The 17511-nt window shown below is 23.4% G+C and overlaps 1 protein-coding gene across 1 annotated transcript; it reads right to left on the reverse strand.

The window, feature by feature from the left end:
- Nucleotides 1-20: 20 nt before the first annotated feature.
- Nucleotides 21-1261, reverse strand: LOC122848207 (ATP synthase subunit delta, mitochondrial). The gene is made up of 4 exons (XM_044146127.1): nt 1150-1261; nt 797-928; nt 502-699; nt 21-325 (listed from the first exon to the last, which is right to left on the reverse strand). Exons 2-4 carry the CDS (start codon nt 908-910, stop codon nt 158-160), a joined length of 480 nt encoding a protein of 159 aa, XP_044002062.1. The 5' UTR covers nt 911-928; nt 1150-1261; the 3' UTR covers nt 21-157.
- Between the last annotated feature and the right edge of the window lie 16250 nt (nt 1262-17511).

The raw sequence follows: 17511 nt of genomic DNA on the forward strand, positions 1-17511 counted from the left end.
AACAATCAAACACAGAATAATAATTTTGTTTTTTTTCTTTTATCTATTTTTGAATTATATTTTACAGATGAGTAGTAACAAGAGATGTTGATAACATTCTTTCTAAAATTTAATCATCAATTGAATTTTATTTTATAAATTGTATTTTTGTTTTTATTTACGCAGATGCTGATACAAGTGCTTCAGCAACTTCAACAGCAATAGCTGCTTCTGCTTTGTCTTTTTCTGATGAAGCAGAGCTCAATTGTTGTTGTGCTTTGTTTAAAATATCTTTAGCAGCTGAGTTATCCAAACTTTCAACAGCATGTGCTTCTTCAGCCAAAATCTATCAACAAAAATAAATAAATAAAATTATTTATAAATTGTCTAGATGATTCGTCATGTTAATGATAAATTTATAAGCAACCCATCAACTCATTCAATTTGTTGATGATTCATCAACACTGTCAACGAGTATAAACAATTGACTGATAAATTAATAATAAAAAAAATTATTTATACCTGAACACTGGAGTCTTCATTGATGGTAACAGTACCTGATGAAACAAATACTTTTTTAGTATCACCACTTTCTTCATAAACAGTAACAACACCTGGTTTCAATACAGCAAGTGTTGGTACATGCTTTGGAAGAATACCAAATGAACCAGAAAATGATGGTACATCAACTTGACGAATGCTCACTTGATCATAGAATACCTTGATAAATTCACCAACAAATTAATTAATTAATCATCAGAATATAATCATGACCTTCTTCTTTATTTTAATTGATATTTAGAAAAATAAAAAATACCTGATTTGCACCAGCCAAAGTGAATTTCATCTCATTTCCAGCTTCAGCATAATTTCTAACTTGACTGTAAACAGTTCTGAAGACTGGTCGTAGTGTACGTGTTAAACTTGCCATTGTTTAATTAATATTTATCTGAAATATAAGTTTATATTGTTAATAATTAATTTATAAATATCACGTTTGACACAACTGTTACATCACAGACAATCTATCCAAGGCTTAACCCCCATTTTGTTTACTTTTTTTTATATTATTGTGTTAAATTTCGAATTGTTCTTATTCAACTTGGATTATTTATTGTTTAAAAATTTTTTTAGTTTCATTTATTGTTAATTAGACATTTGTTAACTTACCGATTAAATTAGCTTTGTCGATATTTATTTAATAATTTAATAAAAAATTATTAATGGCCAGATATTTTTCAGAGTGTTTTTTCTGCGCCTGTGTAAAATGCAAGTTGATCAAGTTAACGTTTGACGGCGCTTTAAGCGCTTTTAATTTCTATTTTATTCTACATATATCGTTAATCATTATTATCGCGTACGCGTAACACGTGTTATAAATTTTTGCTAAATTTCATTGATTTTTCTGTGGCTAAATCAGGTTTGATAAATCAATATTTAATTAGTAATAAAAAACACTTGTTTAGATTATTTTTTCTTCAATATTTTAATCAACAATTTCTTTATTTATCGTCAAAAAAAAATATATATATTTAACTATGCGTTCATTTGATTTATGATTATTAAATTATTTGCCATAAAAAATTTAAATTTATCATTATGGTTTTAATAAATATTTAATCAACAATCTTGACAGTCCAATAATATGTATTGTTTATATTTACAGTATTTACTCATAAATCATGATGAGTGCAAAGAGGATACGTATTGAGGAAGATCAACAAGTCTCTGCAGATGATGTTGAGGAGAAAATGGATCTAATTAACTCTCTTGATAATAATTCATTAGCACAAGTATTCATACTGCTGCCAGTATCTGAGAGGATATAGGTATATTATTTAGCTTGTTGATATTAATGTTTTAAATGTTTCAAATTTAATATTTTCTATTCTAGTTTGTTCCAAATGGAAAGAGGCCTGTCAACTAGCTTGGTATGACATCAAAAAATACAAATGTACGGATGCAATTGTTCGTAGTTATGAAAAATGTATTTTAACACAATCATACGTAGAAAAAATATTATTCAATTGTGGTATTTATTTAAAAGAATTGATTCTTTCAAAAATTTGTGATTCAAGTATCATGCCAATAGTTGCTAAACACTGCAAAAATTTAACAACACTTGAATTTGAAATTGTCAGATTTGAAACTTATGATACTAAACGCTTTGTTAAAGCATTCACACAGATGAAGCAATTGAAAGTCGTTAAAATACATATATCTGGAGATAGATTTCAATTTCAAATACTGAATAGTCTTCCAAAAAATATAAATGAAATTCATTTATTTTTTAGACCTTATGAACAGGCAGAAGCGTTGGGTTTGGACCCAATACAATGGTTTTGGGTAAGCAGCTATCATTATATAGTTTTTTGTTTTTTATGTGTAAAAAAAATAAATTTGAAAGAAAAATTTTTTTTTATTTTTTACATATTTTCTATATTTTTTTAAAAAATTCAAATATTAAGCTAGCACAACTTTTTTAATAATCATCGAATCTCAATGCAATTGGGCTTAAAATTTTGGGCAAATTATGTGTTTTTTATGTGTGAAGAAATAAATTTGAAAGAAAATTTTTTTTTTATTTTTTACATTTTTTTAAAAAATTCAAATATTAAGCTAGCACAACTTTTTCAATAATCATCGCCTCTCGATGCAATTGGGCTTAAAATTTTGAAAAGTGAATTATGTGTTTTTATGTGTGAAGAAATAAATTTGAAAGAAAAATTTTTTAAAATATTTTATATTTTTTTAAAATATTGACATATTGCTAGCACAAATTTTTATTAATTATTAGATCTTGATGCAATTGGGCTTGAAATTTTGTAGTGAATTATGTGTTTTATGTGAAGAAATAAATTTGTTAGAAAATTTTTTTTATTTTTTACATTTTTAAAAATTCTAATAATATTAAGCTAGCAAAACTTTCAATAATCATCGGATCTCGATGCAATTAATAAAATTTTGTGCGAATTATGTGTTTTATGTGTGAAGAAAATAAAAATTTAAAAGAAAATTTTTTTAAATATTTTATATTTTTTTAAAATATTGACATATTAAATCTAGCACAACTTTTTTCAATAATCATCGGATCTTAATGCAATTGGGCATCTTAAAAATTGTGCGAATTATGTGTTTTTATGTGTGAAGAAATAATTCAAAACAAAAATTTTTAAATATTTTTTATTTTTTAAAATTGACATATTAAGGTTGTATTAATTTTTGCTAATTAACATTCAATTTGTTGATGTTATTAGACTAAAAACATGAATTATGTGTGATTTATGTAAATAAATAAATTAATAATAATTTTTGTCAATTTATTATTAATTTATTTTTTATGATAATACTTGTGTTTATAAAATCAATGAACAATGAACCTTTTAGAAGGTATAGATACAGGCGCGCGTAGCGCGCCAATGTTCTCGTTCATATAAAATTTACAAAAAACAATACATAATTAATAATAACTATTGCTATGAATTTAAAATTAAAATAATACAATGTGTTTTTTTTTTTTCTTTGTGACTTTCAAACGAATGACAAGTTTCTATCATTCTCAGTCAAATAAAAAATACCGCAGTACAATTGTGGTATTTAAAAATGTTTTAACATATAAAACAGCTTAATTAAATTATTCAAAAAAAAATCATTAAACAAAAAAAATATATATGATGGAATAATTAATACACTAATTAAAGGACGAAATAAAATATTTATTCAAATTGATATACATAAAACAAATAACTCAAATATTTATTACTGTTAGAAAAAAAAAAAATTAAATTAATTACTTGATTTTTTTTTTATTTACCATTAAACAATAAATTTTATTTTCATATCAACTTTTTTTTACAACAACGATTCATTATTTTTAATCTCTAGAATCTTCGAAACGATTTGTAATATAATTTGGGCATTGTATTTTTTCTACAGATGTTCTTTTTAATAAACTACTAATTACTTGAATGCAAGTGTCCGATGGTTCATCATATATCGATTGAAAAACTTGAATTTCTCCAGGCAATCGTAATCCTAATCCTTCTTTTGCTTCATATATTTTCAGCTCAATATTTTTACAATCATCAGGATATTTACGTGTGTTAAAACCTTTTCCATTGACATGTTTAGATTCTACATAGTAATCTTTATCACCATTACGAGTACATTTTATTGAAAAGTACATGGTATAAAATCCATCATAAGAAACTTGAACAACTCCTGATTTTGCTGATACATTTGTTGCAATAAATGCAAAAAATATAACTGACAATAAAATTATTTTCATTTTGAATATTTCTCTGTAACACAATATTAATATTATTAATTTTAAAATACAATTATTATTTATTATTTAAATATAATTTTTTTATATAATTACTTGATGATAAAAGCAGTGACTTTATTCTCTTGAAAAAAAATAAATTACTAATTTTTAAAACAAAAAATCAGTATAATTTAGATTTCGATTTGAATGAACAAGTCTGTGGCCAACTGAGCTTTGATTTCTTTCTTTAAACAACGTTTTTATATACAATTTTTGAATTCTATTTTTATTAAACACCTGTGTCAATAACAGCTGAAATTAACGATATATAAAGAAAAAAAAAAAAAACCACTACGCCAATCGAACAACTTTTTAAATTGATGGTTACATTGAATTTTATTTATTTTATTTATTCAAATGGCCTTTTTTATCCTTATCACTAAAACAAAAAATAGATAAAAACAAAATTAATTTATTTAGATAATAAATCACAACAAAAGAAATCGATTTATAATTATTGATGCTTTCGTTTAAAATGTCAATAGAAATTAATTACCTCTTGTTTTAAAAATTTATTTAATAATTTAAAAATGATAATGTTAATAAAAAATATTTACTGGACCTAAGCTAAACTATAATTTAATAGACAATTCAGTTAAAAAATAAAATAATTAAAATATTTTATTTTATAGATAAATAAATTTACCAAAATTTTAATAATTTAAACAGTATTTTTAATTACAAAAAAAAAAAAAAAAAAAATGTCAATTCAATGATTATTTAAAAAAATAAAAATATTAAATCAATTTATCAAGTAGAAATAATTATTCTGTATTATAATTTCATAGCCAGAACTATTTTTATGTGCTTTTTTTATTTTTTTATCAAACCAATAGGTATGAGGCTAGATAGATTTTTTTTTGTAAGTCTGAGCTTGTTAGCTCATTAACAAAAAAGACTCATATGACAAAACTATATATAAAAAATATGATTTATTGTTGGTCTAGAATCATATATTATTGTTAATAACAATAACAATAACAACAACAACAAACAACAGTGAATTCAACAATACAATTGAATAGCTCAATAATAAAACAAATACCACAATTACCAATTGAAATAAATGATTTACCAATGAATATTATTAATAAAAAAAATTGAAAAAAATATATATATTAGTCAATTTTTATTTTACAATATTAATAATTATTTTTATGAAAGAAATTAAATTCTGATAATATAATTTATTGTGTATAGTTCAAATGTAATTGAATTGTTCATTGAATTATTTATCAGTCAATAATTTATTTTCTATTTATAAAAAAATAGTTTAGTTTGGTCCAGAAAATATTTTTTAATAACATCATCATTTTTAAATGATTCTATAAATTTTTAAAACCAACTGGGACTATTATTTCGATGGAAATTATAAACGAATGCATCAATAAATCAATTATTATAAATTGATTATTTTTCGTTGTGAATTGTTATCTTGAATTTGATTTTTTTTCTATTTTTCATTTGAGTGATAAGGATAAAAAAAAGACCATTTTTTTTAAAATATATAATTGTTATATATTACTGCGTATATAATTTTGTTAGTTATGTTGGATTCCAAAATAATAATTTTTACAATTACATTATAAAAAAAATAAAATTCTGATGCACACGTAAATTATTATTGGAATTGCCACTTCAGTATTAGAAATATTATCAGGATAGATTACAAAGTGTTGGTGATTAATATTACAATATTAGGAGTTGTTTATTTGGTGTGACGATTTTGTCTGTGGGGATGGAAATTCCAAAAGTATTGTCACTTGGAAATGTTCAGTTGGCTACCGACTGGTTTATTATAGTAATTTTAATTTCAATTATAAAAAACTAGTCGGTAGCCAATTGAAAATTTCGATAGTTACCACCACATCAATCAAGTAAATCACGTGACTTAACTGATGCGCTGCTTCGTTTTAAGTAGCTTTAAGGAAATCAGATATCACTCAAAGTCACTCTGTGTTTGGCCACTTTACATAAAGGTACATTTGTAAATTTTTTTTAAACGTTTATTGGTGACATGGCTTTGCCACATCACGAACTGATAATTATTTCATTGCCTCATTATTAAAAATATTCTTTTTCATAATTTTTAAATATATAATAGACTGTATTAATTTTTTTAAATATAATAAAATTTAATCAAGTGTGCATAAAACCACACATTACATGTTTAAATAATAAATAATAGTTATATTTTAAAATTAATAATATTAATATTGTGTTACAGAGAAATATTCAAGATGAAAATAATTTTATTGTCGATTATATTTTTTGCATTTATTGCAACAAATGTATCAGCAAAATCAGGAATTGTTCAAGTTTATAACGATGGATATCATGTCACGTACTTTTCAATACAATGTTTGCGTAATGGTACTGAATTTTACTATGTAGAATCTGACGATCTCCATGGAACTAGTATGACCACACGTGAATATCCTGATGATTGTAAAAATACTGAGTTGAAAATATCACGAGTAAGATCACATACAACATTTCGATGGAGTCAACTAATTTTTCAATGGACATTTGATGAACCATCGGGCACCTGCATTCAATTAATAGGAGATTCCCGTACAGGTCCAATCGTAACAAGAATAAAATGTCCATAAAATATGAATAAAAAAAAAAATAAATAAATAATATATAATAATATTCTGTGTTTAATTTTTTTTTTTAAATATGAATTAATTTTTCATTTTGGAAATTTCTCATGAAAATAATTCTTGTATACCTACCTGATAATAATAATAATAATAATAATAATAATAATAATAATAATATACATATAAATACTTTTAAAATATTTTTTCTATTTAAATAATTTAATAACAATTCATTTTAGCTGACCCGATTTTTTAATAGCTAAAAATAACTACTATTATCAATGTTATCTTTAACGAAAAAACCATTTTAAAATAAAAATAAATAAATAATGATAAGGTTTTTAGTTTCTTCTAAACTTGAATCCCAAGAATATCAATTTTTTAATGGATCAATAATAATTAAATCACCAAAATTAATTTCTTATTTTTCAATTAAATAATAATTTTATTTTCCAGATATAATCAAACATTGTATTATTTTTTTTTACTTGGAATAAGCACATATGTACCATGGTTTTTTTTCATGAATGCCCAAACGGTAATAATATTTTTTTTTTTCTTATAAATAATTAATTTTAAATCTTAATTAATAATTATTATTTCAGTACTGGGATTTTAAATTACGAAATGTAACATTAGACAATTTGAAAATTGACAAAAAAAATGAAACATTATTACAAGGTTATTATACAAGTTACATGAGCATTGCAAGTGCAATTCCATTTTCGCTGTTTTTAATTATCAATGTGTTTCTCTGTAAATGGTAAGAAAATAATCATTATTAAAAAAAAAAAAATTAATTAGTTAAAACTAACTAGCTATTTAAATTTTATGTGTATTATTAAATTTATTTTAGACTAGCCATTTAAATAATTAAATTAACTTTTAATTAGCCAATTGTTGAATTAATTTTTAATTACCCATTTAAAAAATTTATTCTATTGTTTAAAGGGTATCAACAAAAATACGAGCAATTGTAACACAATTATTAGTAATAATATTGTTTATAATAACAACAATATTTGTACAAATAAATACTGACAATTGGCAAATTGGATTTTTAATAATAACACTGTCAACACTTGCTGGATTAAATGCACTTGGTTCAACATTTGCTGGAACAATGTTTGGTGTTGTTGGACATTTTCCATCAAAATACATATCATCATTTTCACAAGGACAAGCTGTTAGTGGTATATTTGCTGCTATTTTTCAAATACTATCATTGTGGCTGAGCACTGGACCAATTGCAACTGGTCTCATGTATTTTTTAATTGGTGATTTTATTATTATCTTTGCATTTATTTCATATATTTTTTTGGAGAAACAGGTAATCCATTTAATCGAAATTTATTATGTTTATTTTTATTAATAAAAATTAAATAAACAAATTTATTATTAATTGTTTTTTTATAGGAATTTTTCAAGTATCATATGAAAGAGGAAGTGACGATTAAAAATTCTGATAAATCTGTTGATGATACACCAAGTTCAGGTGATAATAATTCAGTGTCATATATGAAAATTCTTGTTAAAATTTGGCCATATGGATTGGCCATGTTCTTGACATTTTTTATAACATATTCAATTTATCCAGTAATTAATACTCGAGTGGAAAGTGAAGCACCACGTACAACCGAATGGGGAGGTCAGTAGAAATTAAATTAAATAAATTTAAAATTGGCATTTTTATTGTTGAATGTTATTTGAATTTTAGATAAATACTTTTTATCTGTGGGAACTTTTCTCATGTTTAGTATTGGTGAATATGTTGGATGTTTATTATCACGTTATTCTTCTTTGGTAAGATTTAATCATACAAGATTTATTCTCATTCAATTATATTTCAATTTATATTTTACGAATTTAATTTTTATGTCGCAGCTTGATGGAAAGCCCTGGTTAGTACTGACACTTTCAATTGTCAGGGTAATATTTGTTCCAGTATTTTTTGTTTGTAATGCATCTCCCCTGGAAGGTGCTGTAAAATATTTTCCAGTTTACATCACGAATGATTTTTTTTACATGGCGTTGATGCTTTTATTTTCCACCAGCCATGGTTACATGTGGTCAATTTTATTTGTCCTCATTACAAAGTAAGTAATACATAGCAATTCCATAAAATATTATAATAATCATAATAGTATAATAATCATTTGTTATTATTTTTTAAAAAAACAACAGAGTCGTAGATCCACAAGATCAAGAAGTTGCATCAACAATGATTGGAGGATATCTTGGGCTGGGCTATTCAATCAGTTCCATCATCAGTGGAATATATTTTATCAATTTTTTATAAAGTATAATTTTTATTCGTTTAAGTTTTTATTTAAATTTTTTTTTTTTCTAATTTTCAATTTATCAGAATTTTAATTTTATTCATTTTTAGTTTTTATTGACACGCGTATCTTTAAAGTGATTATCATTTAAAAATATTTCCTAGAAATACTGATAGCCCCTTCCATTAAAATTTATTTTATTTAAAAAATCTATTTTTAATATTTGATTAGGAAAAAAAAATGTATACTCGTGTCAATCAGTGAGTATATATTGGCTTTTTTAAGCGATGAATTGTCAACTTTCATTTTGTCGTCAATAAAAAATATTAAAACAAATAATAAATTTATTATTTCTATTTATTTTATCAACAATAAATGCGCATTTTTTTTTTTGTATAAATTTTTTTATAATTTATTAATTTTACTTGTAAAATTACAAGTTTTATTAGAAAAAAAAAATGGAATTCTCATCAGCCCACGAAGATGAGACGAGGAAAAAATTCATAGAAAAAATTGACAAACAAGATGAAATTACAGTAAAAATGTTAAAAAAAAATGAAGCAATTGCTGATAGGTAAGTGTTAAAACAATGACTATAAATTATAAATTGAAAATTCACAATTAAAAAAATATTTATCATCTTACAGATTCAAATTTACATTTTTTGCTTTTTATTTGCTCGGAATTGCTGCTATTTTTCCATACAATTTTCTGATGACTGCCGATGATGTAATATCACTCAAATACAAATCAATTATCAAATAAAAAATCAATGTAACCCAACAACTATTTTTTTTCTTTCAGTACTGGTTACATAAATTTAGAAATTTAAATTCAACAAAAAGTCAAAATGGCTCATCAACAATTCCCGCCCACGATTCAAAAATGCAACAAACAATTATTGTTTATCTCAATCTGGTATCAAATGTATCATGCTTTATATGTCTCTTCATCAACGTATACATCTGGAAATGGTAACAAAATAAATTAACAATAATAACAATAAAAAAAGTAGAAAAACAATTTAAAAAAAAAAAAAAATAAATTCATCTCTTCTTGCATAAATCATCATGATATATTTTTAATTTATATTTATTATTGTTTCAAGGTTTTCACTGAAATCAAGAGTCATTTCAACACAAACAATTGTTCTTGTATTATTAATAATAACAACATTATTTATTTACATCAACACTGATGGCTGGCAAGAATATTTTTTCTTCTTTACTCTTTTATTGGCATTTTTAATAAATGCATTTAGTACAATTTTTTATGGTGCATTAGTTACAATAACTGGATTATTTTCACCAAATTACATCACTGCATATTCAGCTGGTCAAGCACTTTCCGGCATAATCACAACATTAATTCAAATTTTATCATTATGGATTGGTATGACCCATGAGACATCAGCTTTTATTTATTTTATGATTGGAAATGTTGGTATTTTATGCTCTATTCTTGCATATATTTTATTGGAAAAACAGGTACTATTTGCTGATATTTTATAATATGTATATAATTTATTAATTTAACGATTATTATTTTTTTAGAAATTTTTTAAATCCCACGTTTATAAACACCAGAATATTCAGAAGAAAAAAATTAATACTGGTGATGTTGAGGAAACTAAAATAGAATATAAAAAAATTTTTAAAATTATTTGGCCTCATGGTTTGAGTATGTTTTTGTTGTATGGTGTTACATATTGTGTTTATCCATCAATTAATGTGCTAATTAAAAGTCAAATGGCTCCAAGTCCAAATGAATGGAGTGGTATGTTAAAAAAATTATAATTTCTAAATTGAAAAATTTATAAATAAATAAAAATATCAACAATTATTTATGTTTTTTATTTTTACATTTGCAGATAAATATTTTACCCCTGTTGCAACGTATCTTTCATTCAATTGTGGTGATTACTTTGGACGTTTAGTAGCTGGATATTTTTTATGGGTAAATAAATTAATATAAAAATAAATATTAAAAATTTAATATTAAAATTAAATTATTATTTTTTCAGCCAAATAAAAAATACATGCTGGTGTTGATAACATTATTGAGAATATTATTTATTCCTACATTTATGATTTGCAATATTAAATCTGAAATTAATATTTTACCAATTTTAATTGATAATGATATTATTTATACGTTTTTGGTATTTTTATTTTCAACTAGTAATGGATATATGTGCAATATTTTGTATCAGCATGTTCCAAAGTGAGTAATTTTTATATTTAAATTTGAAACAGTTGATTTATATTTTAGGAATTTGAATTATTTTATGAGAGAATGATTTTTTTTTTCAACAGAATTGTCGAGTTACAGGACGAAGAAGTTGCTATGGGTTTTTTGGGAGTTTTTTTGGGACTTGGTATTGCAATTGGATCTGGAATAAGTGTTCCTATTGTTAATATGCTTGAATAAATAAATGCATTTGGTATTATTAGTTTTTTTTTTTTTTTTTTTATTAATTACTTTTTGTATTAATGATTATATTAAAAAAATATTACTGAAAGAAAGAAATTGGGCATAATTTTGATGATTCCACTTAAAAAAAAATATTTCTAAGCTAAAATTTCATTAAATTATAATTATAGTATTTAGACAACACTTAAATATTGTTATTCTAAAAGTTTTGTAATTTAATTTCAACTATTTGTATTTTTTTTTTGCAATTTTTAATTTTCGAAATCATGGAATTTTCTCTAAATTGATTTCACTTAAAAAAAATTATTTCTAAGCATAAATTTCATTAAATAGAAATTCTAGTATTTAGACAACACCTTATTATTGTTTTTCTACAAGTTTTATAATTTAATTTTAACTATTTTTATTTTTTTTGCAATTTTTATTTTTCGAAATCAGTATAAAGAAAATTCCATAATTTCGACGATTGATCCCACCTAGAAAAAAAAATATTTCTAAGCATAATTTTCAAAATTATTAGATATTATTTAAAATAATAATAAGCTAGTTTTAAAATTTTTATATTTCAAAATTAAAATATAAAAATTTATATTTATATATTACTCTGTATGCCCAGAGGCATTTGACAAGAAACATAATCGAATATTTTTTTCTTCTTTAATTAACCCATCTCATTAATTTTTAGTTATTTTTATTTCTTTTTATCAAAACAAAATGACAAACTCAGTTGACCCAAAAACTTCATCAATGTCTTCACAAAAAAATAACAAGAAAAGTAACAGCATTGTCAAAGTGACCAACAATAAAATGACAACAATAAAAATTCCACCAAAAGATCAGTAAGTTACATTATTTTATTATCAAATTAATAACTAATTTTATTAATTTATTCAACAAATAATTAAATTTTTTATTTTTAGATACAATCAAACATTGTATTATTTTTTTTTACTTGGATTAAGCACATATGTACCATGGTTTTTTTTCATGAACGCCCAAACAGTAATTGAATTTTCTATTTTAAAAATAACTCTCAATAATTTTTTTTTAATTTAGAATTCATTTAACTTTAATTTTAGTACTGGGATTATAAATTTCGAGACGTGACATTTGATAATAATAAAGAAAATAAAAACACAACTATTCAATCAAAATTACAAATTTATTACACTGCATATTTACACGTAGCAGCAGGAGTTCCATTTGTACTTGTTGTGATAGTTAATATTTTCATTTGCAAATGGTAAAATTAATTTATAAATATCAATTTAAAAAACAGCATTTATACTTTTTTGTATTGTATATTTTTTAAATTAATAACGAGAATTTTTCTCCCAGGATTTCTACAAAAATAAGGCTAATAATAACACAATTTTTCGTGATGATATTATTCATAATAACGACAATATTTATCGAGACAAATACTGATAATTGGCAGTTTAAATTTTTGATAATAACACTGACAACAGTAGCTGGATTAAATGCATTTAGTTCAACATACACTGGAACACTTTATGCTGTTGTTGGACATTTTCCTCCAAAATACATATCATCAATGACACAAGGACAAGCAGTTAGTGGTGTAATTGCCGCTATTTTTCAAATACTATCATTGTGGCTGAGCACTGGACCAATTGCAACTGGTCTCATGTATTTTTTAATTGGTGATTTTATTATTATCTTTGCATTTATTTCATATATTTTTTTGGAGAAACAGGTAATCCATTTAATCGAAATTTATTATGTTTATTTTTATTAATAAAAATTAAATAAACAAATTTATTATTAATTGTTTTTTTATAGGAATTTTTCAAGTATCATATGAAAGAGGAAGTGACGATTAAAAATTCTGATGAATCTGTTGATGATACACCAAGTTCAGGTGATAATAATTCAGTGTCATTCATAAAAATTACTATCAAAATTTGGCCATATGCATTGAGTATGTTTTTGACAAATTTTTTGACCCACTTGGTTTATCCAGCAGTCACGTCTCATATAAAAAGCGAGGCACCAAGCAACACCGAGTGGAGTGGTGAGTTAAAAAAAAATTAAATTAAAATTGTGTTGAAAATACTTGAATAATTATAATTTATTTTAGATAAATATTTTAAATCTGTGGCGACATTTCTTTTGTACAGTGTTGGAGATTATTTTGGATGTTTTTTGTCGAAATATTCATCTTGGGTAAAATATTTATTGGACATTTAGTTTAGTATTTTTATTACAACAATTGTTGGTAATTTTTTTATTTTTTTTTTTGCTTCAGTTGAAAGGAAAGACATGGTTGTTACTGGCTCTTACAATTGCCAGAGTTATATTCCTTCCAATTTTTTTAGTTTGCAATGCTTCTTCTTATCCAAATAAATATTCACCTATTTACATTACGAATGATTTCATCTACATGGCTTTGATGATATTATTTTCTACCACTTCTGGTTACATGTGGTCAATAATATGTGTACTTGTACCTACGTAAGTATTGATTTGTTTTAATTTAAAAATAATTAAAATACAAGTAAGTTTATTCTGTCATTTGTTGTATATATTTATTTATTTATTTATTTCTTAAATTATAGAGTTGTCGAGTCAAAAGAACAAGAAATTGCCTCAACAATAATCGGAGGATTTCTTGGACTTGGATATTCTGTCAGTGCTGTCCTCAGTATTTATTTTCTAAATTTATTGTAAAACAAAAAAATTTTTGAAATTTAATTCAAATAATATCTTATTATTGACACTATTATTGTCATTTCAGTTCTCGAAAAAAATTTTAATTTAGATATTGTAGCATTACTTGTTAATTTAAAATATTTTTTAAATTTTTATTCAACTAAAGTGTTATCAATCACTTCCTGAAAATTATAATCGTAAATTAATAATCACAATTATTCAATTTGTATATAAATACATGAATAATATTATAATTAATTAAACATTTTTCTATAATTGTAATTTTTTTTTTCTGATAAACTCATGATTATTAAAAAAAAAAATAGTTTTTCAATTTAATTTTAACTTATAATTATTGATTTAAAATTTTTTGTTATCAAATGAGCAATAAAAAAGATAATTAATTTATTTTTCATAAAAATTTCGATGTAAAGTGACCTTGAAATAACAGCTTAATTGTAATTGTTCTCATTAATTAAAATTGCTTTAAAACAAGTAAAAAAAAAACCTAAAAATATGCATTATTTTAAAATAATTATTTAAGTAAAATTTATAATAGAATATAAATAAACTGTTAGTTTTATCACAACAGTTATCAGCTAAAAAAATAATGAACGTGTTTCTAGTGATAATTATAATTGTTCACCTTGAATATAAAAAAATATATATATATACAACTTGCAGTTTTTTTTTTGTCCACGATCCAAACGTGACTGTATTTATTTGTTCTTTTTCAATTTATATTTCTATTGTCTATGAAATTTATCAATAAAAAATTTAAATAGAATGACTCTTAAAAGTAGCAATACTGCAATTCATGCAAAAGATCAGTAAGTAATTACTTTAGTGTTGTTAAATAATTAATTTTTTTTAAAAACAATATTATTTTAATTTAGAATTAACTTCACTCAATTAGATTCTATTTGGTTTTCTTTATTTTTTTTTTGATTGGAATAACTATGGATATGTCATGGATTTTCCTTGTAGATGCACAAAAGGTATGAACATATTTTTCAAATAATTTTTAAGTATTTTATCGATTATGTTGATAGATTTTTTTTTTTTAATTTTAGTATTGGAGATATAAATTTCGTAATGTAACGTCAAATTACATTGAAGAGGAAGATTATTCATCTCAATTACAAAATTATTTTACTGCGTATTTTGAAGTTGCAACTAATATATCGTACACCCTTTGTTTAATTATAAATATTTATTTAAGTGAATGGTACATAAAAATTATTATCATCTTGGATAGAAAAAAAATATATCGAATATATTTGAGTTATTTAGAGTTTCATTATTGTATATAAAAATAAATTTTTTTTCGTAGGATTTCTATACGAATTAGAGTGATAACATCACTATTAGTAATTTTTATCATGTTTATAATAACGACTGTATTTGTGAATATCGAAACTGATAAATGGCAGAATGAGTTTTTAATAATAACATTGATAACAGCAGCAGGATCAAATGGAATGGGTGCAATATTTACTGGAACAATGGTTAGTGTTGCCGGAAATTTTCCATCAGAATACATATCATCATTGTCACAAGGACAATCAGCTTGTGGTATAATTGCTGCTATTTTTCAAATGTTATCATTGTGGCTAAGCACTGGACCAATTTCAACTGGTCTCATATATTTTTTAATTGGTGATTTTATTATTATCTTTGCATTTATTTCATATGTTTTTTTGGAAAAACAGGTAATCCATTTAATCGAAATTTATTATGTTTATTTTTATTAATAAAAGTTAAATAAACAAATTTATTATTAATTGTTTTTTTATAGGAATTTTTCAAGTATCATATGAAGAAGGAAGCGACGATTAAAAATTCTGATAAATCGATTGATGATACACCAAGTTCAAGTGATAATAATTCAGTGCCATATATGAAAATTTTCATTAAAATTTTGCCCTATGGATTGGCCATGTTTTTGACATATTTTATAACATATTTAGTTTATCCATATTTAAATGTTTAACAATTAATTTATTTCAGATAAATACTTTGTACCAGCTGCAACATTTCTCACGTTTAGTATTGGTGATTATTTTGGATGTTTATTATCATGTTATTCAGCTTGGGTAAAATATAAATTAGTTTAACACTTTAAAAAATTGTGTTTCAATTGTTTTTAAATATTTTATTTTATTTATAATTTAGTTGAAAGGAAAACCGTGGTTACTACTGAGTATTTCTACAGCCAGATTTATATTCATTCCAATTTTTTTTGTTTGTAATGCTTCAGCTGATTCGGAAAAACATTTTCCAGTCTACATCACCAATGATTTTATTTACATGTTAATAATGTTTTTATTTTCTACAAGCCATGGTTATTCATGGTCAAGTGCATTCATACTTGTTCCTACGTGAGTAATAATTTTTTAATTTATCTGTTTTCCATAAATAAAATAATAAAATAAATAATTCATTGTTTGATTGTTTGAAAATACAACAGAGTAGTAGAATCACATGAACAAGAAGTGGCCTCAGCAATGGTTTGTGGATTTTATGGATTAGGTCTAACAATAAGCAGTGTAATCAGTGTTTATTTTATTGCTTTTCTGTAAAATAAAATTTTTTTTCTAAAATATATATGAAATATTTCTTTGAATTGTGTATGAAACTTTGTATAGATAATAATTTGTGAATTTTTTTTATTTATGTTTGATCATATTACATGAGTATGGAAAAAGATAGGCTGTTTTTTGTTTTCTTTCAAATATGGATTTGAACTGGAATAATTATCAACTGTGCTTCATTAAAAATATTATACATATTATTTATATCATATTATCGACTGTATAAGTATTTCAAAAAAATAATTACCACTGCTTAGTGCTATCTCGTATGTATTCAGGTCATTGATAAAAACAATAAAAAAAAAAAAAAAAACGACAGTCATTTTAAACTAAGACATTGTGTCTTGTATTAAAAATTTAAAATTGACTAAGTATAAAATGCCTGATCAATTAAACCGGTCAAGCAATCGAAAAGTTGACTGTCGAAATGATGAGAGTTCGAAAGGATTAATTGACAAAGCAGTACCAGAAATTAAACCAAAAGATAGGTAATTATTTCATAAATAATAATTTATAAAATAATATCAATTTTAAATGACACCTTGTTTTCCATTTATTTTCAGATATAATTTGGCATACATTTCATTCTTTGTACTTGGTATGACTTCAGGTCTACCATG

This window comes from Aphidius gifuensis, linkage group LG2 (genome assembly GCF_014905175.1).
Source record: "Aphidius gifuensis isolate YNYX2018 linkage group LG2, ASM1490517v1, whole genome shotgun sequence".
Taxonomy (NCBI): domain Eukaryota; kingdom Metazoa; phylum Arthropoda; class Insecta; order Hymenoptera; family Braconidae; genus Aphidius; species Aphidius gifuensis.